This window comes from Ranitomeya variabilis, chromosome 1 (assembly GCF_051348905.1).
Source record: "Ranitomeya variabilis isolate aRanVar5 chromosome 1, aRanVar5.hap1, whole genome shotgun sequence".
In the NCBI taxonomy this organism is placed as follows: Eukaryota; Metazoa; Chordata; class Amphibia; order Anura; family Dendrobatidae; genus Ranitomeya; species Ranitomeya variabilis.
This window is the reverse complement of record NC_135232.1, coordinates 219,882,783-219,909,899: the sequence shown is the minus strand read 5'-3', so window position 1 is coordinate 219,909,899 and position 27,117 is coordinate 219,882,783. Positions and strand designations below refer to the sequence as shown.

Genomic DNA, 27,117 nt, shown 5'->3' with positions numbered 1-27,117 from the left:
TTGAGTTCCTGCAGAAAGGGTTAGAACTGGGTCTGGCCACAAACACCCTAAAAGTCCCTGTAGCGGCTCTAGGAGCCTTATTTAACGATGATTTAGCAGGGAATCGGTGGGTTGCTAGATTCATCAAAGCAGCCGGTAGATCAAGACCTCTACCTGTGAAGGTTACTCCTAAGTGGGATCTAAATTTAGTGCTTAAAGCATTATCTAAACCTCCCTTTGAACCCTTAGCGGAAGCTCCTATTAAAATCTTATCCCTTAAAACTTCCTTGCTCGTTGCTCTCACTTCCGCACGTAGAGTCAGTGATATCCAAGCCCTATCCGCTAACCCCCCTTTCACACAAATCCTTGATGATAGGGTCATCCTGAAAATTGACCCAGCATATCTCCCAAAGGTGGCATCCCGTTTTCATAGGACGCAAGAAATATCTCTGCCCTCCTTCTGTCCTAATCCCAAAAACAAAGAGGAGGAGGCATTACATACGTTAGATGTGAGGAGATGCCTGATACATTACATAGAAGCCACTAGGGAGAGTAGGGAGGATACCTCTCTTTGTGTGTTTCCAGGGCCCCCGGAAGGGGAAGAAAGCATCTAAGGGCACCCTGGCAAGATGGATTACAGAAGCCATCAGCCTGTCATACTCATCGAGTGGCGCACCCGTCCCGGGAAATATCAAGGCGCACTCAACAAGAGCAGTGGCAACCTCTTGGGCGGAGAAGGCCGGAGCTTCTATCGAGCAGATATGTAAAGCTGCTACCTGGTCTTCACCGTCTACTTTCTATAGGCACTATAGATTGGACCTTTCCTCTTCTTCGGACCTTACTTTTGGTAAAAGGGTTCTGGAAGCGGTGGTCCCTCCCTAATGTACAAATCTCTGTAATTCTCTCCGTGGTGCCGTCATGGGCGTCAGAGAAAATAGTAGTTACTCACCGATAACGGTGTTTCTCTGAGCCCATGACGGCACCCGTACATTCCCTCCCTTTCACTTCTTGGGTGTGCACAGGAATATAGTGCCTTATGTTAATAGTGTAAATAATCACGCGGTATCTCAACTAAGTAATGTTAAAAGATAATAATAATAATAATAAAGTCTCCGTTCATAGTCTCCCATCGTTCTCTAAGTAAACAACTGATGCAGGAGAGAGGTACCGCCTTTTTATCTGTAGGTTTCCTGTCCTTGGTGGGCGGATCCCCTCTCTCCGTGGTGCCGTCATGGGCTCAGAGAAACACCGTTATCGGTGAGCAACTACTATTTTGTGGTCTAATTTCTCCTGTTACCCTTGTGAAAATAAAAATTTGGGGGCAAAAAGATCATTTTTGTAGAAAAAATGCGATTTTTTTATTTTCACGGCTCTACATTATAAACTTCTGTGAAGCACTTGGGGGTTCAAAGTGCTCACCACACATCTAGATAAGTTCCTTAAGGGGTCTAGTTTCCAAAATGGTATCACTTGTGGGGGGTTTCCACTGTTTAGGCACATTAGGGGCTCTCCAAACGCGACATGGCGTCTGATCTCAATTCCAGCCAATTCTGCATTGAAACAGTCAAACGGTGCTTTTTCACTTCCAAGCTCTGCGGTGCGCCCAAACAGTGGTTTACCTCCACATATGGGGTATCGGCGTACTCAGGAAAAATTGCACAACAAAATTTGTGGTTAAATTTCTGTTTTTACACTTGTGAAAATTAAAAAAAAATGGTTCTGAAGTAAAATGTTTGCAAAAAAAAGTTAAATGTTCATTTTTTTCTTCCACATTGTTTCAGTTCCTGTGAAGTACGTAAAGGGTTAATAAACTTCTTGAATGTGGTTTTGAGCAGCTTGAGGGGTGCAGTTTTTAGAATGGTGTCACACTTGGTTATTTTCTATCATATAGACCCCTCAAAATGACCAAAGGTGATGTGGTCCCTAAAAAAAAACATGGTGTTGTAAAAATGAGAAATTGCTGGTCAACTTTTAACCCTTAACTCCCTAACAAAAAAAAAAAAATTGTTTCCAAAATTGTGCTGATGTAAAGTAGACATGTGGGAAATGTTATTTTTAACTATTTTTTGTGACATATCTCTCTGATTTAAGGGCATAAAAATACAAAGTTTGAAAATTGCAAAATTTTAAAAATTTGCCATATTTCAATTTTTTTCATAAATAATCGCAAGTAATATCGAAGAAATGTTACCACTAACTTGAAGTACAATATGTCATGAAAAAACAATCTCAGAATCAGTGGGATCCGATAAAGCGTTCCAGAGTTATAACCTCTTAAAGTGACACTGGTCAGAATTGTAAAAAAAGTACCAAATTGGCTCTGTCACTAAGGGGTTAACAAGCTTCTTGAATGTTGTTTTGAGCACCTTGAAGGGTGTTGTTTAGACTGGTGTAACTTTTGGGTATTTGCCACGTAGGCCCCCCAAAGTTACTTGAAAATGTGATGCAGTCCGAAAAAAACAAAAGGGTTGGAAAAATGAGAAATTGCTGATCCAGTTTTAACCCTTAACAAAAAAATTGTGCTGATGTAAAGTAGACATGTGGGAAGTGTTATTTATCTATTTTGTGTGACATAACTGATTTAAGGGCATAAAAAGTAAAAAATAAATTGCAGAGGTTTACAGATTTCCAAATTTTTTCACAAATAAACGCAAGTCATATTGAACAAATTTTACCACTATCATGAAGTACAATATGTCACGAGAAAACAGTCTCTCAGAATAAGTGAGATCAGTTGAAGCTTTCCAGAGTCATTACCTCAAAGTGCCACTGGTCAGAATTGTAAAATTTGGCCAGGCCATGAAGGTGAAAACAGGCTGGGGGGGTCTGGGGGAGGAGTAATGGTGTTAAAGGGGATTGTCCGGCCTTGGGTTACTAGTCTGCAATCACCATGTGACTGCAGACATATGAATCCTTATAGCGCACACTGTCAGGATTCTCCGGTTCCAGCAACAAGATCTGCCAGGCATGTGACAGAGTATGTGATTTGCATATTTCAGCCACATTCAATACATTTATATCGAGTAAGGCTGGATGTATGCAAATTGCATACTTACAGTCACACTCCTGCCAGCTCTCAGTGCAGACACTGGAGAAACGTGACAGTGCTCGCTATTAAAATTTTTGCGCTAAATTAAAGAAAAACAGACCTAACAGTTTACTGTGCAAGGTCTCCAGATACTACATAAATGGGCAGAAACTTTTGGACACATGGCCGTGCTCAGAAGGGAAAGTACCATTTGACGTTCTCAAAGAATAACACCATTTGTAAAATCACTACACTCTTAGGCCGGCCTCACACTAGCGAGTTTTACGGACGTAAGAGCGCAGAAATTACGTCCGTAAAACTCGCAAAATAAACGGCACAATTATTCTCAATGGGGCTGCTCCTATTAGCCGTATATTACGGTTCAGTATTATACGGCTTTCTACTGCCGTACAAAATCGCAGCATGCTGCGTTTGTCAGCGTATTGCGCAAAAAATTTGCCAATGAAAGTCTATGGGGGCGAGAAAAATACGTATTCCACACGGACCAGCAGTGTGACTTGCGAGAAATACGCAGCGGTGTTAGTGAAAAGTCGGTAATTCAATTGCCGGCTTTTCATTTCTCCTGCACAAACCCGACAGGATATGAGACATGGTTTTCATACAGTAAACCATCTCATAGCCCCTTTTTTTGCATATTCCACACTACTAATGTTAGTAGTGTGTATGTGCAAAATTTCAGCGCTGTAGCTGCTAAAATAAAGGGTTAAATGGCGGAAAAAATTGGCGTGGGCTCCCGCACAATTTTCTCCGCCAGAATGGTAAAGCCAGTGACAGAGCAGATATTAATAGCCAGGAGAGGGTCCATGGTTATTGGCCCCCCCGTGGCTAAAAACATCTGCCCCCAGCCACCCCAGAAAAGGCACATCTGGAAGATGCGCCTATTCTGGCACTTGGCCACTCTCTTCCCACTCCCTGTAGCGGTGGGATATGGGGTAATGAAGGGTTAATGCCACCTTGCTATTGGAAGGTGACATTAAGCCAGATTAATAATGGAGAGGCGTCAATTATGTCACCTATCCATTATTAATCCAATTGTTTGAAAGGGTTAAAAAACACACACACATGATTTAAAAGTATTTTAATGAAATAAACACAGCGGTTGTTGTAATAATTTATTGCTCTCTCAATCCATTTCCAGGCCCTCGCTTGGCAAAATAATAAACGCACAAGATACATACCCTCAGCTGAACCGTCACGTCCCACGATGTAATCCATCTGAAGGGGTTAAAATAATTTACAAGCAGGAGCCCTGCTAATGCAGCTGTGTGCTCGTGCTTGTAATTCCCCGGCGAATGAATGAAATGTAGGTCATTGACCTACATTTCCTTCAGTCGCGGTGATGCGCCCCCTGGTGGATGTCCTCATATGACCTGGAGCGTGGGAAAAAGTTCCCAGGCTGCAGTTCATGAGAACATCCAGCAGGGGCGCATCACCGCAACTCAATGTAAGTACAGATCCAGCTTTCCTTTCAGCACCCGGGGGATTACAGACACGAGCGAGTGGTTTATCGCAGCTCGTGCCTGTAATATTAGTTAACCCCTTCAGATGGATTACATCGTTGGACGTGATCGGACATCAGAAGGTATGTATCTTGTGCGTTTATTATTTTGCCAAGCGAGGGCCTGGCAATTGAATTACCGGCTTTTCACAGATATCGCGCTGAATGAAATCTAAATACAGAATATATATATATATATGTGTCTCAATGAGAGATATATATATATATATATATATATATATATATATATATATATATATATATATATATATATATATATATATATATATATATATATATATATATATATATATATATATACTGTATATATGTTTTACTGAACATTTGAGCACATAAATCCATTAGATGTCGGTTTTGCAAGCCTGCGCGAAAATCTCGCAGTACGGATGCCATACGGATTACATACGGAGGATGCCATGCGCAAAATACGCTGACACACCCTGCCTACGGATCAATATTTTGGGAACATTTCTCCGTATTACGGCCGTAGTACGGACGTATAATACGTGGCGTATTGTCTTACGCCAAGTGTGAGGCCGGCCTTAGACACAGTCATTGAGGGGAGTTGTGAGCATTTTAAAACACGGGTGATTCATAGAATTTTAGATCATTGGGCTGTGAAAAATGACAATTACATTTTTCAATAAAATATTGCTTATGCCCCAAATTTTCATTTGTGTACAGAGCAGCAGAAGATAAAGCACTAAACCGTTTGTAAGGCAATTTTTCCTGAATATCCAATATGTGGTCAGAAACTACTGCTTAAGAACACACAAAGGATCGTCATTTTGGAGTGCAGGTTTTGATGGAATGGTACAGGTGCATCTCACAAGATTAGAATATCAAAAAGTTAATTTCACTTCTTAAATACAAAAAGTGAAACTCATATTGGATAGATCACTCTGTTTGTAATGACTATCTCAATAGTTTTTTTATTTTTCTGTTAATGTTGATGACTATGGCTTACAGCCAATGAAAACCCGAAAGTCATTATCTCAGTAAATTAGAATACTTTATAACACCAGCTTGAAGAAATTATTTTAAAATCTGAAATGTTGGCCTACTGAAGTGTATATTCAATAAATGCACTCAATACTTGGTCAGGGCTCCTTTTGCTTCATTTACTGCATCAATGCGGTGTGGCATAGAGGCGATCAGCCTGTGGCACTGCTGAGGTGTTATGGAAGTCCAGGTTGCTATGATAGCAGCCTTCAGCTTGTCTGCATTGTTGGGTCTGGTGTCTCCTCTTCCTCTTGACAATACCCCATAGATTCTCTATAGGGTTAAGGTCAGATGAGTTTGCTGGCTAATCAAGCACAGTGATCCTGTTTTTAAACCAACCAGGTATTGGTACTTTTTTTTTTTTTTTCTCTTTTTCAATCAAGTAATTTTTATTAAAACATATTCAGAATGTAACATAGTCTGACATAAACATCAGACTGGTACAAAAAATTCAATGCAAGTTAATACATTTTCCTTTAACAAGAACTAACGCTTTGACCTGTTGACAATCCAGCCAAGCAAGTGTCAAAAGCGATTGACAGTCTTTCCTGGGCTAAGGGGGAGGATGTCGTCCAGATAGGGTATGACTACTAGGCCTCTGGTTTGTAAGATGGTCATCACCACTGCCATTATCTTTATAAAGACCCTGGACGCAGTTGCCAGACCAAAAGGAAGAGCGGAAAACTGAAAATGGTACTCCCGTACCGCAAACCGGAGGAGTCTCTGACCCTGAAAAATTGGGACATGGAGATAAGAGTATTTGATAATCACCGAACATAGGAACCCCATGGAAGCCATTACTGACTGAAGGAATTCCATCCTGAAATGTCATAGCCGGACTCTCCTGGTCAGTAACTTTAGATCCTGAATGAGTCGAACAAACCTGTCCTTCTTTGACACTACAAAAAGGTTTGAATAAAAACCTTTAAAATTCTCATGAGATGGAACAGGAATGATGATGCCTGTTTAGAGAAGGGAGGCAATGGCCGCGAAGAAACCTGGAATCAGGGAGGGGTCCCTTGGGGGACGGGATTAGAAGAAACGGTCTCAGGGGCACAAAATGAATTCTATTTTGTATCCTAAAATTACCACCTCTCTGACCCAGGCATCGACAGAGGTGAGCCAAGCGTACCTGAGGGACCACCCACCCACCCTGGGAAATTCCCTGGGAGGCAGAGAAGAGTCATGTAGAGGAGAATCTGCTAGGGTTTTCTCTGGCGTGAACACCCTCAAATTCCTTATAGGGAGCAAACACTTTAGGAGTTAGTCTTGTCCATCTGAAGGACTCAGACTTTTCAGCAGGTGACGTAGGAGTATCCTTGATATTAAAGGGTCTGGTTAACTGCCACACTGAGACTGTCAACCATATCTCTCATGTTAGAGGCCCAGTCAGAGTCCAGGTCCGAATCGGTTTTGGAAGCAGAATCCGGTTCCGCTTGTGCATCTAGGAATTGCTGCAATCCTGACAGAGGGAAGAAAAATGACCTGAAGGGAGTCTGCATTTACAGGAACAAAAAGTGTTTGACCGGAGGACGGAAACGCTCTCCTTTTGAATTAGACTTGACCGAAGAAAGGCAGACTCACTAATGCCAAAGGTTAGGGCAGAGGGAAAAAAAAAAAAGTTGCTGAGGAGAGTGTCCATCTGCAGAGCAGAGGTTACCCAAAGGAGTGCTGGGGACCCGTAGAACTGAACCAGGGCTTAGCGGTGCTGAAGGGTTGGCTGGAGAGGCTCCTGTGGTGCTAAATGATCGGATGAAGGAAAATGGAGGCCACGGAGAGGAAGAGGCAGGTCCCCTGAGAAAGGTGCGCAGTTTTCTCACACCATTGAGGAAGAAGAGGGGGGCGTGTCTGTGCCGGGCAAAGAAAAGCCCGCGCAATAAGGAAAGAAGTTGGGCTGAGCCGAATGACGCTGCTAGGACACATAGAAACTGGGGCCTAGAGTTTTAGGAGAGGCCTGGCGCAGATGGAGGGAGCAACACAGATGTCTGAAAGAAAGGTGAAGGGCTGGCCTTGCGGCCGACCCTTACACACAGAAACACACACACACACCCCTGTGTAGTACGATAATAAAGAGTCCTGATATCATGCATGACAGGAGGGGGAACCTGTAGAAAAAAAATAAATAAATAAAGGGGTACCTCTTCATCCCTGAAGATATCCAGAAATATGATCAGGTGTCCAGACCTCACCATAAAAAGGGGTGGGTGGGGGGGAGGGGGAGAAAGGAACTCCTATTATGGGACATCTGTACCTCCTGAAACAGCCTCTGGTGGGAAAGAGGACAGGACCAATCTTCGGATCACTTGAACACTCTTGATGTGTTAGGGCAGTGTTCCCCAACTCCAGTCCTCAAGAGACACCAACAGGTCATGTTTTCAGGATTTCCTTTGTATTGCACAGGTGATGGAATTATTGCCTGTGCAGGTGATGCAATTATCACCTGTGCAATACTAAGGAAATCCTGAAAACATGACCTGTTGGTGGCTCTTGAGGACCGGATTTGGTGAACACTGTTAGGGGCTGGGGTCCTGCTGGATAGACAGATGAGGATACGAGGCGTCATTCCACGCCTTACTCACTGTCTATATATGGGAAAACAATGTGATTGTTTACACTGTTTCCCTTCAAGGAATATGAAGTGGAAAACCTTCTGAAAAAGAAAAGGGAAAAAATTACTGAAAAACGACAAACTGGGGTAGATATGGGTCCACTGGCCTGCATCCACCTTCTACTGACACAAAGCTAAGACTGATTAACCAAGTGCCAGATGGTGGGGTGTACACTGCTGGGGAGGAGCAAACTTTTTTTTTGTGTGCATCATGTCAGCCGCCTAGTGGCAGCAACATACACCCATGGTTTCCCGTGTCCCCAATGAAGTGACCGAGAAATGCAGTTTTACAAGGCTTAGAAGATCATTTTTGTGCACAGATTTTGCTGTATTTAAATATTTTTTAGCAGATTGATAGCTGGTCTGCAATACTAGATACCTAATACACCCAGCTTACGGCAGGGCCTAATACTATTGCTGGTCTATCTGGCTAACAAAAGATTAGGAGGGCACCACCCCAATGGAAGGGATCAATCCTGTAGCATGTCAAAATAACAACATGCATAGAACAGGGATCACCAATAAAGATTAATGCTTTATTAATACACACCAATACAAAAGCATAAGATACAATACATTAAAAACATGTAAAATATTAGCGCAACATCAATGCACATATAAGGGCTAGGTCCTTCCTGTCCTCCCCTCTCTACCGCAATAGATATGACTAATACAAAAATAATAGCAGCACCAAGTCAAGGGATGCAAGCCTATAATATGACCTGCTAAAGTGCACCTATGCAATAAATGGCAACCATACAATAGATAATAATGACCGCCCATGGAAAGTGTATATCAAAGACCTCTAGATGTACTGCGAATACAAAAAAAAAAAAAAAAGCTTAGATGTAGAGAAACAATAAGATAACAAAAATGAATACAAATAGAATACCCAAATGAAAGACATACTCTGCCAAGATTTTGCCTCAATAAACGAGGCTGCATAGCCAGTAGAAGGAAGGAGAGCACAAAGATCCGGAGGCACTAAGCGTCAGAATCACATGGGAAGAGGAGGAATGTGCCTGAAGCGTGTTCTTCAGGGACGGATGATAGACAGAGTCAAATTACCCAGAAATAAAAGAACAGCTGTTGATGCTATTGGACACACTAGAATCCACCAGGTGTGGTGTATTAGTGATAAGTTTTTCCTTACTCTAGCAGTCTTGATCACAGATGACAATATTTGATTCTGATCTTTAATGTGATCTTTTACTATAATAAATTGTGCATATAAAAAAACAAGACTCTTGATTGTTCAGTTAATATAACTTATATAGACCTCCATTTATTGTGGCTCAATACAGCTGTTAAAAAATATATGCATTGTGCGTGTGTATCCACATTCTGACAAAGAATAATATTTGTAACAACTTTGTTTATCTTTGGCACAGGTCACATTGATCCAACAGTGTGTGCTATTTTTGGGTATGCCAATAACTACTTGTTCAATCAAGAACAAATGACACTTGTGAGTCACGATGTATACTGTTTTATTGCAGTTTCCCTATTAGGGCTATCTTTTGTCAACTTAACCTACTGAACATATATAGTGACAGAGGTCTCCAGCCATCTAAACGCAAGCACAACCATGTATGCGTCCGTAACAACTTGTTTCCGTACTCCAGATACAGCGCCTCTGACAGGCACGATCGGAGCTTACATCCTCTCTACTGTGCGTTACAATACATGCATGGAGAGCCTGTGCGTTGGGCTCTCCATGCATGTGTTGTGATAGTGAAACAGCCGCGATGCATGCAGCTGCGGCGCCGGACAGCTGATCAGCCGGTGCGCTCCATGTATCCAGGTTTCCTCTGCAGCTTATTCTGTAAGCGCTATAGTTTGCCGAATAAGCAGGGACCCAATCAAATTCGCTCATCTCTAATAGGGAGCCCCTTCCGTCTCACAACCTTCTAAATGCTGCGGTTGTTATTAACTGTATTAACTGTGGCATTGAAAGGGTTATATAGAAAAGGACAGTGTCAGCGGTGGCCCTTGCTGTTGTTGCAGGCGATCGGCCATCAGCTAAGCTGAGCTCTCAGTAATGATCATGCGGGAACAATGCCTGTATAGTCACTATGACATTTGTTAATCATAATTCGGGAAGACATTTCCGATTATGACTTAAATGTAAGAAATGAGTTAAAAGGGTCACCTGTTTTTGTTGCTGCAAGATTTTCTCTCTATGGACCGAACATTATACAGAAATGTTATACAAACATGTATTTTGTGCGTGGGGCGAAAAGGTGCGTGGGGCGAAAAGGTTTGACCTGCTTTATTATATGATGTTTGTAGAATATTCAGGTCTTGAATAAAGAATTGCCCAGTCATAGGTCATGTGACTGCTGCACATAGTTTAGTTAGAATGTAGTCTAAAGCCTTACCATTGGGTAGACTCACACTTTTTTTTTTTTTTTCATAAAATGAAGGCAAAGTAAGCAGAGTCACAGAGGCTTCAAACTCCAATACTACTGAATAGTGCAATTTTCTTCACTACAATCAGAAGGCAAGAGACGGCGTTTCCTGCCTGACAAATTTACCGCTAAGGATAAAGGGAGTGTCAGCTGATTCATGCTGACCGAACCTCGAGGAGCATGAATCAGGGACAGGCTTCCCTCAATGCCGGCATCTTTGGAGGACTCAACCTGTGGAAGTGATTGCCACTTAAAAGCAGTTTGCAATACAACTGGTGTTCCAGTGCTGCCAAATTGTGTAAAATAAATCGGAGTCTATCTTGGAGATGAACAGTACCTGCTGAGTGCACTGCTGCTCCAGTTGTGACACTCTGGCAAGCAGGGTCTCCTGTTTTTCTTTTAACTTGTTAATCTTTTCTTCCGCTCTGCTTTTCACAGACAAAATGACACCTGTAAAACAAAATAAAAAAATTACATAAAAAATAATTGCACACAAGACAGAAAGAGAAACAGCCTATCACAATCAGGAAAATGGGAGATCTAACCCGCCTTAGAACAGAAGTCTCCGAATATCATGGTTCTTGACTAATGATGAGCGAGTATACTTGTTGTGACTGCTCGGAGATTTAGTTTTCATCACCGCAGCTGCATGATTTACAGCAGTTAGCCAGGCTGAGTACATGTGGGGGTTGCCTGGTTGCTAGGGAATCCCCACATGTAATCAAACTGTCTAGTAGCTGCAAATCATGCAGCTGCGGCAAGGAAAACAATCTCCTAGCAGTCACAAATACCCGGAGACCACCCGAGCGTGATCGGGAAAACCCGAGCAACGAGTACACTCGCTCATCACTATTCTTGACCACTTGGACTTCAAGCAAAGACAGAAGACAATGCAAATTGTAGATGAAAATGGTCACTCATCTGTAAAAATGTAACATTTATTGAAAGTCTATTAAAATAGAACAGGCAGCAAGGAAACTCACGGGCTGCGACCAGACGACTGTCGTTTCGAGTAACAATTTGACCACAAGTCTGAGTATGGCATGATGTCGGCACTCTTTTGAGCTCTCAGAGACTGACCTTATTCACAGGTTATCATCGCCAGTAACATGATTAAAAACAAGATGCCGAATAGATTACAAAAAAAAAAAGCCAAATTATTTTTGACATTTAATCCTAATATAGTCATCATACTGATTTTAACCATGTGTTTGACCTTGTTTAGCAGTGTCATGGTAACTAGTAATGAAGGAGAGCTCAAAGTGTGCTGATTTCATGCTGTATTTAGACCAGCCAGTCCATTCCAGTGTCAGTTGAATTCCAACCAGATTACACCTCATTCAACTTAATGTGCTTCTGATTAGGTGATCACCTGAACCAAATCTTATTTAACGAAGGAAAGTATAAAAAAAAACCCTCCCGTGGTGTTCACAATCCTCTTGCAATTGGACAAGCTGGATGGCAAAACAAGTGCTAGTAATATCCCAAAAGTAATAGGAATGAAAAAATAACTTAACCATGCCAAAGGAGTTGAAAAGAAAAGTCTTGAGTGAGGAAAAGAAGGGCTCAATTCTGGCTTTACTAGCAGAGGGACACAGTGAGCGTCATGTTGCCTCTATCCTTAAAATTTATAAGACGGCAGTCCATTACAACAAGGTCCAGCAGCAGACATTGGGGACAACCAAGCTACAGACCGGCAGAGTGTGAAAACGACTCTCCACTGACCGGGAAGACGTCATCTTATTCAAATGTCACTCAGCAACCGCAGGATGACATCAAGTGACCTACAAAAGGAATGGCAAATGGCAGCTGGGGTGAAGTTCAGGCTCCTAGAGGCAGGGCTCAAGTCATGTAAAGCTAGAAAAAAGCCTTTCATTAATGAGAAGCAAAAGGAGAGCCAAGCTGAAGTTTGCAAAAGACCATAAGGATTGGACCATAGAGAACTGGAGCAAGGTAATTTTCTCCGATGGAGAGACGTACAAGGCACAGTGTCTTGCACCCACTGTGAAATTTGGTGGAGGATTGGTGATGATCTGGGGATGCTTCAGCAAGGCTGGAATTGGGCAGGTTAATCTTTGTGAAGGATGTATGAATCAAGCCGCATACCAGGTTATCCTGGAAAAACAGTTGATTCCTTCTGCTCAGGTAACGTTCCCCAACTCTGAGGACTGGTTTTTAAAGCAGGACAATGCGCCATGCCACACAGCTAGGTCAATCAATGTGTGGATGAAGGATCACCACATCAAATCCCTGTTATGGGCAGCCCAATCTCCAGACCTGAACCACATTGAAAGCCTCTGGAATGTAATCAAGAGGAAGATGGATAGTCACATGCCATCAAACAAAGAAGAACTGCTTAAATATTTGTACCAGGAATGGAATAAGGTCACGCAAAGCAGTGTGAAAGACTGGTGGAAAGCATGGCAAGACGCATGAAAGCTGTGATTACAAATCATGGCTATTCCACAAAATATTGATTTATGAACTCTTCCTGAGTTAAAACATTAGTATTGTTGTTGCTAAAGGATTATGAACCTGTTTTTTTTGCATTATTTGAGGTCTGCAAGCAATGCATTTTTTTTTCTTATTTTGACCATTTCTCATTTTCTGAAAATAAATACAAAATTTAGTGCTTGGAAATTCGAAGACATGTTGTCAGTAGTTTATAGAATAAAAGAACAATTTACATTTTACTAAGAAATATACCTATAAAGAGAAAAATCAGACAATAATATATTATACAGATGGTGAGTGATGCTCATCTTTTAAAGTTTGCAAAAAAAATAAAAAATCTGCACTTGGCATAATAGAAGAGGGGAATATTCTTAATACTCATGCAATTTTGTTATAAAATAAGGATTCCTGAATTCCATGAGGATGCCATGCCATCAAAATGTATGAAAATTAAGAAAGCTTACAAGTGCAACATTTGCCTTATTCCCATAGATTTCAATAAAGAAGAACTATGCATTTACAGCTTACATAGCATTGAAGCTGGAGATCAATGGGAGGGGACTTCACGGACTGGAAGGGTATTAAAAACTAAAGAAAGATGGATGAGGACCAATAGTAAGGAGTAAAGTAAAAATGCCACAGTTTATTTGCCTACCTAGTTAAATGTCTTATCCTTCAGTATTAAGAGGAAGTCATAACGACCCACATGAGGTAGTGAAGAATTTTTATTCTGAATCAACTATAAATATCAGCTATCGTTTCACAAAAACTATACAGACCATTTTATTGACAGCAAAAAATTAATTAAAATGTATAAAATTACTCACTGGGTAAAAAAAAAAAAAAACCTTACGAGAGTGCCATCTTCAACAAAACTGTACTTTGTTTTTTTTGTCAAGGGCACAACAGTTATATTACAAAATAAATATAAAAAAAATTAAAAAGTGAACCTGTCAGCAGGATTGTGCACAGTAACCTACAGTGTCAGGTCAGCGCCGTTATACTGATTACAATGATACCTTGTTTGCTTAAACAACAACCACAAACAAGACAGATTTCAGTTTTGAGTTAATGATATACTTGTGGGGCATGCGTGTGTGAGTGTTCGTTCTTCATGTGGTGCCCTTATTAGGTATTCATAATGCAGACTACTGACAGGTCACTGATCTCTCACTGACCTGCCCCCTAGTTTACATAAAATACAATATTCATTCTCTTTTGGAAGAAAAAAAAAAAAAAGAAGAGGTCCTCCTCCAAGATGGTGCCGCTGGCGCCTGTGCAGTAGCAGCTATCGGCGCAGTTGCTACAGCGCATGCACCATCTTGGTGGAGGAAATTTTTTTTTCTCTAGCAAGATTGCACCTAAATAAAAACTGCATAATGAAAATTACATATTTACCATTCACAATTCTGGCGACTCTCCAAAGTCTGAGTAAGATTAATAGGCCCACTGCACTGAAAAAGTCTTCCCGAGTTATATAGACTACATCGATGATAAATGATATTATAACAATAACTGCATCAAAAACCTCAAACTTGTGGTGGAAGAACTCCAGTCGAAAGGCATATAGTTTACCAGCAATTTCCAGCAGAAAAAAGGACAATACAGAAACGCTCAAATAATGGAAAATCTGGAGGGAAAGAAGAATAACAAAAACACACACATTAGTTTCTGCATAGACAAAAATCACAAATACGACATATACACACGCCAGATACAAAACTCCCTGCCTAGCATTGTGTAGGCCCGTCCCGTGCCAGCAGAGTAGCATGGAGCCCACAAGACCTTTGTATATGTCCTGCGGTATCTGTCAAAGATTCTATAATGTACCAGATCCTATAAAGTTGCGAAGTGATGCCTCAATGGATCAGTTTTGTTTTTCTAGCATATACCATATATGCTCAATCATACTGACACAAAATATTTAAAAAAAAAAAAAAAAACACACACTTTCCTTTACTACATTGCAATAAAAACAGTAGAAAAGCAGAATAGTAGGAGTGGGATCCGGAGGCTAGAGGCAATGGCAGGTTACCTTCTTCATAGCACAAGGATGTACAGCTTATCCTACATTGGCTCGTCTGTGGGATATACATGTATAAATGTATACTAAGAAGAAAATAATAATCAGATGCATCAGTGAGCCTTACACACTATGATCTATCCCTCTACCCCCAACCTACTGTCTCCTTCCCCATAATCCTGCAGAATGTAAGCCCGCAAGGGCAGGGTCCTCACCCCTCTGTATCAGTCTGTAATTGTTAGTTTGCTTACTGTAAGGGATATCTGTAATTTGTATGTAACCCCTTCTCATGTACAGCACCATGGAATCAATGGTGCTTTATAAATAAATAATAATCCCTTGCTCTAATTATCGTAGATATTAACTACTGTGTAACAGGAGTACCTGACGTTTTGGAGATGCTCTTTCCCAATAATCCATCTATTACAATTAAAACCTTTATCAAAGTTACTCACCTCCTTACGTTTGCGAATATATTTTTGCTTCAATACAAACTTGGAGAACAGACCGTTTACTTGCTCACATATAGACCCAGCCCTTGACAGATACCACTGCTGCAAGATTATCATTGTTGCCCATTTCACTTGACAAAGGTTTTAGTGTTATGGCTGAACTACTCCTTCAACAGTTATGTATTCTACACAGATTTTAGGAATGGTCTTTTCCCCCCACCCACCCCAGAATGAGTGTAGTCTGTAATGCACACAATCATGTACATGGAGCATGAGGGACTCACAACACACTCATATATAGGTCATCTCTATGTGACAGTAAAAGATAAGACTGCCAAGAAAATAGATGGGCTTTAAAAAAAAAAAAAAAAAAAAGTTGCACATTTTTTCTAAAATATCACTTCTTGAAATTTCAGGCCCCAAAACTGAGGTTGCACTACTGAGACTCAAACTGCCATCTGTATCAATGCATCGTATGCAAGCGTGAGGGACATTAACCATGAATCAAGCACATGACAGGGAAACCTCAATCATTACAGTCTGATAAATATATAATTTTTACGACATGCTATTAACAAATGACAGAGATACGTGGTGGGCACCTAAACTATCCAGACAATTCAGATCTGCCATCCTCATTGGTTAACCAAATGTGTTACAAAACACACTACTTAATTCAGGAGTCCAGCATGATTGTATAAGGCACCAGCGCAGTGGACATAGTCCTATTCAATATTAGTTCTATTCAATTAAATCAGCAGGATTATTCCAATACTGACTCTTGTGTTGATGCAATGCCCAACATGCTAGTCACTGGATAACTGGGCTCTCAGCTTTTCCAGTTACAAGTATAAAATGTAAAGGGGTTTCGAAGCTGCTGTCGAATAAAGAAGGTCCTTACCTCTGGTACAACGTGGTCAACCTTCTCTTCTAATAGTTCCAAGTCCAAAAGGACCTCAATAAGAACAAACAAAGCATCCAAGATAACCAGACATACTATAAGAATCTGTAAAAACAGTGAACTATCAGTTAGAGACAAGGGACTGTTCACATTATCTCAGCATTTGTCAAGATAAAACACAACAAGTGTACTAACACATAAATCCCCCTTCTCAAGTCAGTAAGTTTTCCCCACGTGAAATAACAGCTATACTCCCCTCTGGTGCCTTTCCAGCAGTATTGGCACTGGCTATCCCAGGGCTTACGTGACATTAAGTAACGTGACCCCTGTGGCAAGTCAGTGGCTATTTCACTATCCTCTCCTCCAGAGCTCACTACCGCCAGATGTCCAAGTGTGCAGACACAGCTCAAATGGCGCTGGCACCAGAGCAGTATATCTGTTATTTTAAAGGGTGAAACATACTGATTGAGAATGAGTTGTCCAAGTAGTGGACAACCCCTTTAAATTAATTAATGTATACCACAGTTACATTACCTGAATATTTCTTTAAAAAGTTACAGCAAAAGTTACGTTTTAGGTCATGGACGCAAAATGAAAATGCTGGTTAAAAAAAAAAAAAAAAAAAAAAAAATTAAAAAAAGTCTCATGACTTTCAAAGTTGTTAAAGAAAAAAAATATATAAATTTGTTTTCGCGCAGATAGAAAATATTCTATACTATACAGTATATAACTTACATGAAACTTGTGGCAACCAAAGAGCCATTTTAGAGCATCTCTGAAGGTATATGAAGAGGTAAATGGATGGGGAGTCTTCTGAGGCTCTTCTTCTACTGGCTGCTTCTCGTCATCTTCTTTCCACTGACTTTCATTATGATTGTCCCCAACAGAAGTGAAATGCTTCAGGTACTTGGACATGACGGCAGCTAATTGTTCATCACTCTGAGCAGAAGGACTGGAGTGGTGTAATGCTACACCTATCTAGAAGATCTGGGAGAGAAGCAGTTTCACGTTTACAAAACACACAGACCAGTGAAAAAAGTGGGGAGGTTATAAAGCACAACATCTGAAGAACTGACCAATCGCAAACTTTTCTGTATCAATACGCTTTATATATGCACCCATCAAATTGTGTGGTTTTAAAATAATTAAAAATAAAAAAAACCTCCACTTACCATTCACCATAATGTCTGCTTTTTGCAAAATTACTGTGTACTCGGAAAACACCTGGCACTGTTTCCATTAAAGAAATTCTCTAGTCATAATCCATGATACATCCACGTCATCTTTGTCACACTTCTTGTACTGGGCATAGAACCATATGGACACGGTAGACCAGTGCATGGTGTGTGTGCGCCCCTATAGTTTCACGTTGGCGCACCTTGCACTGCTATATGGTGCCCGTGAAGTATTTATAGTATCCTAGGACTAATGAGATATACCATGGGAATGAACATGCCATTCATTAATCCCCCCTAACAGATTCATCTGTAAACCACTGAGGCACGCAGAAACATACCATGTATTAAAAAGGCAATTTTAACAAGCCCTAAAAATGACAATATTCATAACCATAAAATCTCGAGATCCCGTTCATGTCAGAATTGTTTATTATTATCTACTGATAAATATTGTGTATTTTGTGATTATTATAATATACCGTAGCTCCTGTGTCGGCAGCACAGTAGTTCAGGAGTTAGCACTGTAGTCTTGCAGCGCTGGGGTCCAGGGTTTATATCCCACCAATGACCTCTGTAAGGCTACGTTCACATTTGCGTTGTGCGCCGCAGCGTCGGCAACGCAACGCACAACGCAAATGTGAACACATGCACAACGCAGTGTTTTGTGACGCATGCGTCATTTTTTTGCTTGATTTTGGACGCACAAAAAATGCAACTTGCTGCGTCCTGTGCGCCGACGCGTGCGCTGCAGCGACGCATGCGTCACAAAACGCAAATGCAACGCATGTCCATGCGCCCCCATGTTAAATATAGGGGTACATGACGCATGCGGCGACGCAGCGGCGCCCGACGCTGCGTCGCACAATGCTAATGTGAACGTAGCCTAAAGCATTTGTATGATCTGTATATAAGTTTTTGCATGGGTTTCCTCCCACACTCCAAAGTTAAGGGAATTTTGATTGTAAGCCCCAATGGGGACAGTGATTATAATGTCGCTATAGAAGCCAGTAAAATAAATAAGTTCCCACAATGATGAATATTGTGCCAGAGTCAGTTCCTGTTTAATTTCCTTTCTCAATACCTTTCTGTAATCACTCTAAAAGCTGTGGCTTCCATGCACACAAGGCTTTGTTTAAGTACACATATTTTTAGTGGCAAAGTGTTTGGAAAGGCTTTCCCAACCTTGCAAGATAGACATTTGTCATCATCAACAAAATGTAAAACCATGTGATTGAACCGCTTTTGTACGCACACACAGTTGAAAAAAAAAAAAGAAAAAAAAAACCCTGTTGCAGAATCTGCACATTACATAAAACACAAATGTGTGGAATTATATTTTTGCGCTCCATGAAAAAGAATTCCTCTATATAGGATCAGCAGGATGCGTACACAGAAGTTTCAGCATGAAGACTACAAAATAATGCCTTTGTAGCAGTTCATTCTCAATGCAGCGGTGTTAGGCTATGTGCGCATGTTGCAGATTTACTTTTGTAAAATTCTGCGCGGATTTTGCAATTTCTTTGTCCAACCTCTTTTTCATTCTCCTTTGAAGACCATAATATCATTACATACCATGTTCAAATATAATGTTTACACACACAAAACAAATAAGTGAATATATATCAGCCATATACCCTCATTAATAAAATGGTAAAGTTTAAAAAATAAACCACACATGAAATTTGCGTGAAACGCAACATTTGTTTATTTTTTTTTATTTATTTTTTATTTAAATTGTGTGGGCTCCCATGTAATTTTCATAACCAGCAGAGGGAAAGCCGACGGCTGATGTTTATATTCTGAGAAGGAGCCAATAGCCATAAAAGGTTCCCAGGCTATTAATATCAGCTCACATATGTTTGCTTAGCAGCAGTCGCCCGTGTGTTCTGCTGCGGCCCCGGCGCCTGCGATGTAAGTTTGAAGGGCAGCGCAAACTGCGCATGCCCGAAAAAAACGGGCGACTGCTGCGTGTTGACTTCCTCAAAGTGGTCGCTGTTGCGGCTGCTGCTCCGACCGCGGAAGGTCATCTGGGAAGCGAGGGACGCACCGCGGTCGTTACTGACATGGCGGAAAATCCGGGAGACCCAGTAGGACGTTAATGAAGGCAGAGGAGGCGGAGCCCTGCGCACAGAGTATTTAGCGTTGAAAGGGACCACAACTAAAAGAGCCACCTTGACAGAATGCAGCATTAGTGCTGCACAAGGTGGCTCTTTTAGTTACAAGCGCCTGGGGGGGGTGACCGGTTCCCTTTAATTGAAATAATCACACAGACTCCTTTATTGAATCTTAAATTTACCATGCTTACTGCATCGCCTAATCCCGGACGCCCTCATTTCCTGCAAAAATAAAATAATAAACCAACACGGCGATACACTGACAGGAGGTATTCCTTTACCGCAGTGCACCACTGACAGTTCACTGGAGTTCGTGCGCTCACTTACGGCATCACTGCGTGAGCTTTTTCTCAAGCAGCGGTGCCGCAAGTGAGAACCGGAGCTGATCAGCTGATGAACTCCGGTGAACTCTCACGGCGGCACAGTGATACACTGTGGGAGGATTACATTCTGTCAGTGTGTCACTGCGCCGCCGTGAGAGTTTACCGGAATTCATCAGCTGATCAGCTCCGGTTCTCACGCACTCCAGTGAACTCTCAGTGCGGGAGGGATTACCTCCTTTCAGTGTATCGCCGGAGGCCAGGTAGAGTGGTCACATCTCCCGATGTGACTGTTCTACATGTGAGATCGTCGTGGGACACTCGTTATTAAATGGACTACACCGGACAGAGAGTATATGTTGGTTTACTATTTTTTCTTTTGTTGCAGGAGACACGGGCGTCAGGGATTAGGCATTTGGTGAGCATGAATGTTTTTTTTCTTTGTTTTACAATTGAACACAGTCGTCAGATAATGGGACTACGGTCTCATCTTAGGCTCATGCATCACTGTTAGGCTACGTTCACATTTGCGTTGTTGGGCGCAGTGTCGTCGACGCATACCGACGCATGCATCATGCGCCCCTAGCTTTAACATGGGGGGGGGCGCATGGACATGCGCCAGTATGCGTTGTACTGCGTTTTACGACGCATGCGTCATATAGACGCACAAGACAGGGTGCAGGGGACGCTACTTGTAGCGTTTTCCCTGCGCCGAAAGTCCCGATCTGTAGGATCTTATGATAACGCATGCGTCGCAAAACGCTGCATTGTGTACATGCGTTGTTGGTTGCGTCGCCGCCGCTGCGCCCAACAACGCAAATGTGAACGTAGCCTTATATGTGACAGCAGACATAGCTGGATGGGAGTAGTAGTCCCATCAGACGATGCCTGGCTACACACACACACACACACACACACACACGCGTGCACATAGTCTCCGCCCACACACTCTCCTTTTCAGCAGCGTTTTTGGCACCCAAATCCGCACACCTTTTCACACCTGCGGTTTGGCTGCGGATTTGACTGACTCAATGTAAGTCAATGGGTGCAGAAACGCAAAAAGAAATGACATTCTGTGGAAAATAAAATGCTGCAAATCAGTGCCGAATTTTCTGCAGCATGTGCACACCAATTCTGGATTCCCATTGATTAACATTGCTTGAGCACTCCTTTGCGGATTTGGTGTAATTCAGCGGTGAAAAACCACTGCGGCTTTGCAACGTGTGTGCATGGCCAAATAATTGACATACATGTTTTTGCAAGCAGGACATGTATTGGTCAGTGTGCTGTCCCTATGCTACCCAAAGTGCTCATTTTGCTCTTCAGTTTTCTCTGCACAACTCATGAATCACTGCACAAGTCTATGGGGGGGGGGGGGGGGTGTAGAGAGAGCACCTAGTTCAGGATTTGAAGAGAGGAATGATAAATAACAAGGACAAGATACAAGGCAAGGAGTAAAGAAATGTGTGAAACAAGAGTTTGGTTTAAACCTAAAATTCCTCAAAGTACTTTTTTTACTTTGATGATAGCTTTACAACCCCTTGGCTTTTTATCAAACAGCATCATCAGTTTCTACATACATCAGAAAAAAATAAAATAAATTGGGGAGAAAAGGCAAAAGGAACCAATTGTAAGTACACACTGCTTTACAATATGATGACTGCAATATACTAAGAGGATAAAAACTTTGATGGGAGGAGTGCTTCTTTATCCACTGATAAATTGGGTTGGATAAATCTGGTCCAATTTTGAATCTAAGAATCCAGGATAAGATATGGCCATGAGCAGCCTGGATATGCAGCACCAGTTAAAAGTTTGGACACACGTTTATGCAATGGTTTTCCAGGCTTTTATTAAAATGTGCCCTTTGTAGATTCAGACTAAAGGCAGCAAAACCACATAGCAACACACATAGAAGCAAGGAGTAAAGAAACATATGAAACAAGAGTTTGGTTTAAACCTAAGATTCCTCAAAGTACTGTTTTTTACTTTGATAATAGCTTTACACCCTCTTGGCTTTTTATCAAACAGCTTCATCAGGTAGTCAAATGGAATGGAAGATCTTTCATTCACTCCACACATATGATCACTCAATTGTTGAGGTCACCTACATCTCTAAAACATCTTTAGAATCTGGCCTTTTCTTACCTTTGACTCTGCAAAAACTATTGCAATAATCCAGAGAAGAATAAATGAGCGCAGCTTTCGGTCTCACATTTACCAAATTCTCCCTCGCCAATCCGCACTGAATGCAGCAGCTAGGATCACATTCCTTTCCAACTGCTACAACAATGCATCTATCCTGTGCCAGTCATTGCATTGGTTGCCCATCAGCTACAGTGTAAAAATCATCATTACTATTAATTCCCATGCTTAACGGTAAGCACCACACATGTATTGACCATCAGCTTAACACCATGTGTTTGAAAAGCAGAATGGGTAAAGGTACCTTCACACGAAGCGACGCTGCGCGGACTTATCTGAGGTGTTGTCACTTTGCAGTTTCTGATGATGGCAACTCTGATGAATTTATCCTCTGCTACAGAGGTAATTGGTCTTCCTTTCTTGGGGGTCATAATAAGAGCTAGTTTCATCATAGTTATTGATGGTTTTCATGAATGCTCGAGGTTACCTTCAATGTTCTAGCACTTTTGGAATGAACTGACCTTCATGTCTTAAGCCCCCGTCACACTAAGCGAGGTCGCTAGCAAGATCGCTGCTGAGTCACAAGTTTTGTGACGCAACAGCGACCTCAGTAGCGATCTCGCTATGTTTGACACGTAGCAGCGACCAGGCCCCTGCTGTGAGATCGCTGGTCGTGTCGGAATGGCCAGGAACTTTTTTTGATCGTTGAGGTCCCGCTGGGTAGCACACATCGTTGTGTTTGACACCTTACCAACAACCTCGTTGACGACTCAGACGACACAGGACGTCCCTCATCGAGGTCTGAATTGTTATAATAGCTGCCATGTGACGGGGTCACAACGACCAACGACATCGTTGTACAGGTCGCCGCATCGCTGCTGCGTCGTTGGGAAGATCTCACTGTTTGACATCTCACCAGCGACCACATAGCGACGCAGCAACGATCCCTGACAGGTCGTATCGTTGTCGGGATCGCTTTAGCGTCGCTAAGTGTGACGGGGCCTTTAGGGTAGATTTCCACATTAAAGGGAACCTGTCACCCCCAAAATCGAAGGTGAGCTAAGCCCATCAGCATCAGGGGCTTATCTACAGCATTCTGGAATGCTGTAGATAAGCCCCCGATGTATCCTGAAACATGAGAAAAAGATGTTAGATTATACTCACCCAGGGGCGGTCCCGGGCCTCCCATCTTCTTACGATGGCGTCCTCTTCTTGTAGTCACTCTGCGGCTCCTGCGCAGGCATACTTTGTCTGCTTTGTTGAGGGCAGAGCAAAGTACTGCAGTGCGCAGGTGCCGGGAAAGGTCGGAGAGGCCCGGAGCCCGCACACTGCAGTACTTTGCTCTGCCCTCAACAGGGCAGACAAAGTGCGCCTGCACAGGAGCCGCAGCGTGACTACAAGAAGAGGACGTCATCGTAAGAAGATGGGAGGCCCCGGACCTGACCAAGATGACCATCGTACCGGGACCACCCCTGGGTGAGTTTAACCCCTTCCCGACCTTTGACGCCACGTAGGCGTCATGAAAGTCGGTGCCAATCCGACCCATGACGCCTATGTGGCGTCATGGAATGATCGCGTCCCTGCAGATCGGGTGAAAGGGTTAACTCCTATTTTACCCGATTTGCAGGGAGAGGGGGCTTTGCCCCCACGTGGCTACGATCGCTCTGATTGGCTGTTGCACTTTCAACAGCCAATCAGAGCAATTTGCAATATTTCACCTATGAAAATGGTGAAATATTGCAATCCAGCCATGGCCGATGCTGCAATAGCATCTGCCATTGCTGGAAATCATGTTCTGCCCACCGCCCCCGATCTCCTCCCCAGTCCTCCGTTCTGTCCGGTACCCCCCTCCGTCCCCCTGTCCGCTCCCCCGTGCTCCTGTCCGCTCCCCCCCCCCCGTGCTCCGATCCACCCCCCCGCCACCCCCTCATACTTACCGAGCCTCCCGAAGTCGGTCCGTCTTCTCCCTGGGCGCCGCCATCTTCCAAAATGGCGGGCGCATGCGCAGTGCGCCCGCCGAATCTGCCGGCCAGCAGATTCATTACAAAGTACATTTTGATCGCTGTGGTAGGTTCTATCACAGCGATCAAAATAAAAAAAATAATAAATAAACCCCCCCCTTTATCACCCCCATAGGTAGGGACAATAATAAAATAAAGAAAATATTTTTTTTTTCTTTTTCCACTAGGGTTAGGGTTAGAACTAGGGTTAGAACTAGGGGTAGGGTTAGGGTTAGGGTTACGGGTAGGGTTATGGCATGTGCACACAGTGCGGATTTGGCCGCGGATCTGCAGCGGATTGGCCGCTGCGAATTCGTAGCAGTTTTCCATCAGGTTTACAGTACCATGTACACCTATGGAAAACCAAATCCGCTGTGCCCATGGTGCGGAACATTCTGTGCAGAAACGCTGCGTTGTATTTTCTGCAGCATGTCAATTCTTTGTGCGGATTCCGCAGCGTTTTACACCTGTTCCTCAATAGGAATCCGCAGGTGAAATCCGCACAAAAAAAACACTGGAAATCTGCTGTAAATCCGCAGGTAAAACACAGTGCCTTTTACCTGCAGATGTTTCAAAAACCGTCCGGAAAAATCTCACACGAATCCGCAACGTGGGCACATAGCCTTAGGGTTAGGGTTGGAATTAGGGCTAGGGTTGGAAACAGGGTTAAGATTAGGCTTGTGGTTAGGGTTACGGATAGGGTTAGGGGTGTGTTGGGGTTACAGTTGTGGTTAGGGTTGGAATTAGGGTTACGGGTGTGTTGGGGTTAGGGTTGTGGTTAGGGGTGTGTTGGGGTTAGGGTTGTGATTAGGGTTATGGCTACAGTTGGGATTAGAATTAGGGGTGTGTTGGGGTTAGTGTTGAAGTTAGAATTGAGGGGTTTCCACTGTTTAGGCACATCAGGGGTCTCCAAACGCAACATGGCGCCACTATTGATTCCAGCCAATCTTGCGTTCAAAAAGTCAAATGGTGCTCCCTCCCTTCCAAGCCCCGACGTGCGCCCAAACAGTGGTTTACCCCCACATTTGGGGTACCAGCCTACTCAGGACAAACTGGGCAACAACTGTTGGGGTCCAATTTCTCCTGTTACCCTTGCAAAAATAAAAAATTACTTGCTAAAACATAATTTTTGAGGAAAGAACAATTATTTTTTATTTTCACGGCTCTGCGTTATTAACTTCTGTGAAGCACTTGGGGGTTGAAAGTGCTCACCACACATCTAGATAAGTTCCTTCGGGGGTCTAGTTTCCAAAATGGGGTCACTTGTGGGGTGTTTCTACTGTTTAAGCACATCAGGGGCTCTGCAAATGCAACCTGACGCCCGCAGAGCATTCCATCAAAGTCTGCATTTCAAAACGTCACTACTTTCCTTCCAAACCCCGACGTGTGCCAAAACAGTGGTTTACCCCCACATATGGGGTATCAGCGTACTCAGGAGAAACTGGACAACAACTTTTGGGGTCCAATTTCTCCTGTTACCCTTGGGAAAATAAAAAATTGTGGGCTAAAAAATCATTTTTGAGAAAAGAAAAATTTTTTTTTATTTTCATGGCTCTGCGTTATAAACTTCTGTGAAGCACTTGGGGGTTCAAAGTGCTCACCACACATCTAGATTAGTTCCTTGGGAGGTCTAGTTTCCAAAATGGGGTCACTTGTGCGGGAGCTCCAATGTTTAGGCACACAGGGGCTCTCCAAACGCGACATGGTGTCCGCTAATGATTGGAGCTAATTTTCCATTCAAAAAGCCAAATGGCGTGCCTTTCCTTCCGAGCCCTGCGGTGCGCCCAAACAGTGGTTTACCCCCACATATGGGGTATCATCATACTCAGGACAAACTGGACAACAACATTTGGGGTCCAATTTCTCCTATTACCCTTGGGAAAATAAAAAATTCTGGGCTAAAAATCATTTTTGAGGAAAGAAACATTATTTTTTATTTTGACGGCTCTGCGTTATAAACTTCTGTGAAGCACCTGGGGGTTATAAGTGCTCACTATGCATCTAGATAAGTTCCTTGGGGGGTCTAGTTTCCAAAATGGGGTCACTTGTAGGGGAGCTCCAATGTTTAGGCACACAGGGGATCTTCAAACGCGACATGGTGTCCGCTAACGATTGGAGCCAATTTTTCATTGAAAAAGTCAAATGGCGCTCCTTCCCTTCCGAGCCCTGCCGTGCGCCCAAACAGTGGTTTACCCCTACATATGAGGTATCAGCGTACTCAGGAGAAATTGCCCAACAAATTTTAGGATCCATTTTATCCTGTTGCCCATGTGAAAATGAAAAAATTGAGGCTAAAAGAAATTGTGTGTGAAAAAAAAGTACTTTTTCATTTTTACGAATCAATTTGTGAAGCACCTGAGAGTTTAAAGTGCTCACTATGCCTCTAGATAAGTTCCTTGGGGGGTCTAGTTTCCAAAATGGGGTCACTTCTGGGGGAGCTCCAATGTTTAGGCACACGGGGGCTCTCCAAACGCGACATGGTGTCCGCTAAAGATTGGAGCCAATTTTTCATTGAAAAAGTCAAATGGCGCTCCTTCCCTTCCGAGCCCTGCCGTGCGCCCAAACAGTGGTTTACCCCCACATATGAGGTATCAGCGTACTCAGGACAAATTGGACAACAATGTTCGTGGTCCAGTTTCTCCTTTTACCCTTGGGAAAATAAAAAAATTGTTGCTAAAAGATCATTTTTGTGACTAAATAGTTAAATGTTCATTTTTTACTTCCTTGTTGCTTCTGCTGCTGTGAAACACCTGAAGGGTTAATAAACTTCTTGAATGTGGTTTTGAGCACCTTGAGGGGTGCAGTTTTTAGAATGGTGTCACTTTTGGGTATTTTCAGCCATATAGAACCCTCAAACTGACTTCAAATGTGAGGTGGTCCCTAAAAAAAAATGGTTTTGTAAATTTTGTTGTAAAAATGAGAAATCACTGGTCAAATTTTAACCCTTATAACTTCCTAGCAA

General features: G+C 42.6%; 1 protein-coding gene across 2 annotated transcripts in view; it reads right to left on the bottom strand.

The window, feature by feature from the left end:
* The window catches only part of HVCN1 (hydrogen voltage gated channel 1), a 67,968-nt gene that overhangs the window by 9,892 nt on the left and 30,959 nt on the right, over positions 1–27,117 (bottom strand). For both annotated transcript variants that reach the window (XM_077292803.1, XM_077292794.1), the window contains exons 2-5: positions 17,134–17,385; positions 16,399–16,503; positions 14,421–14,652; positions 10,906–11,018 (exon numbers count right to left, since the gene is read on the bottom strand). In XM_077292803.1, the coding sequence (XP_077148918.1) occupies positions 10,906–11,018; positions 14,421–14,652; positions 16,399–16,503; positions 17,134–17,313 (630 nt within the window). In that variant the 5' untranslated portion in view covers positions 17,314–17,385. The remainder of the gene's footprint in view (positions 1–10,905; positions 11,019–14,420; positions 14,653–16,398; positions 16,504–17,133; positions 17,386–27,117) is intronic.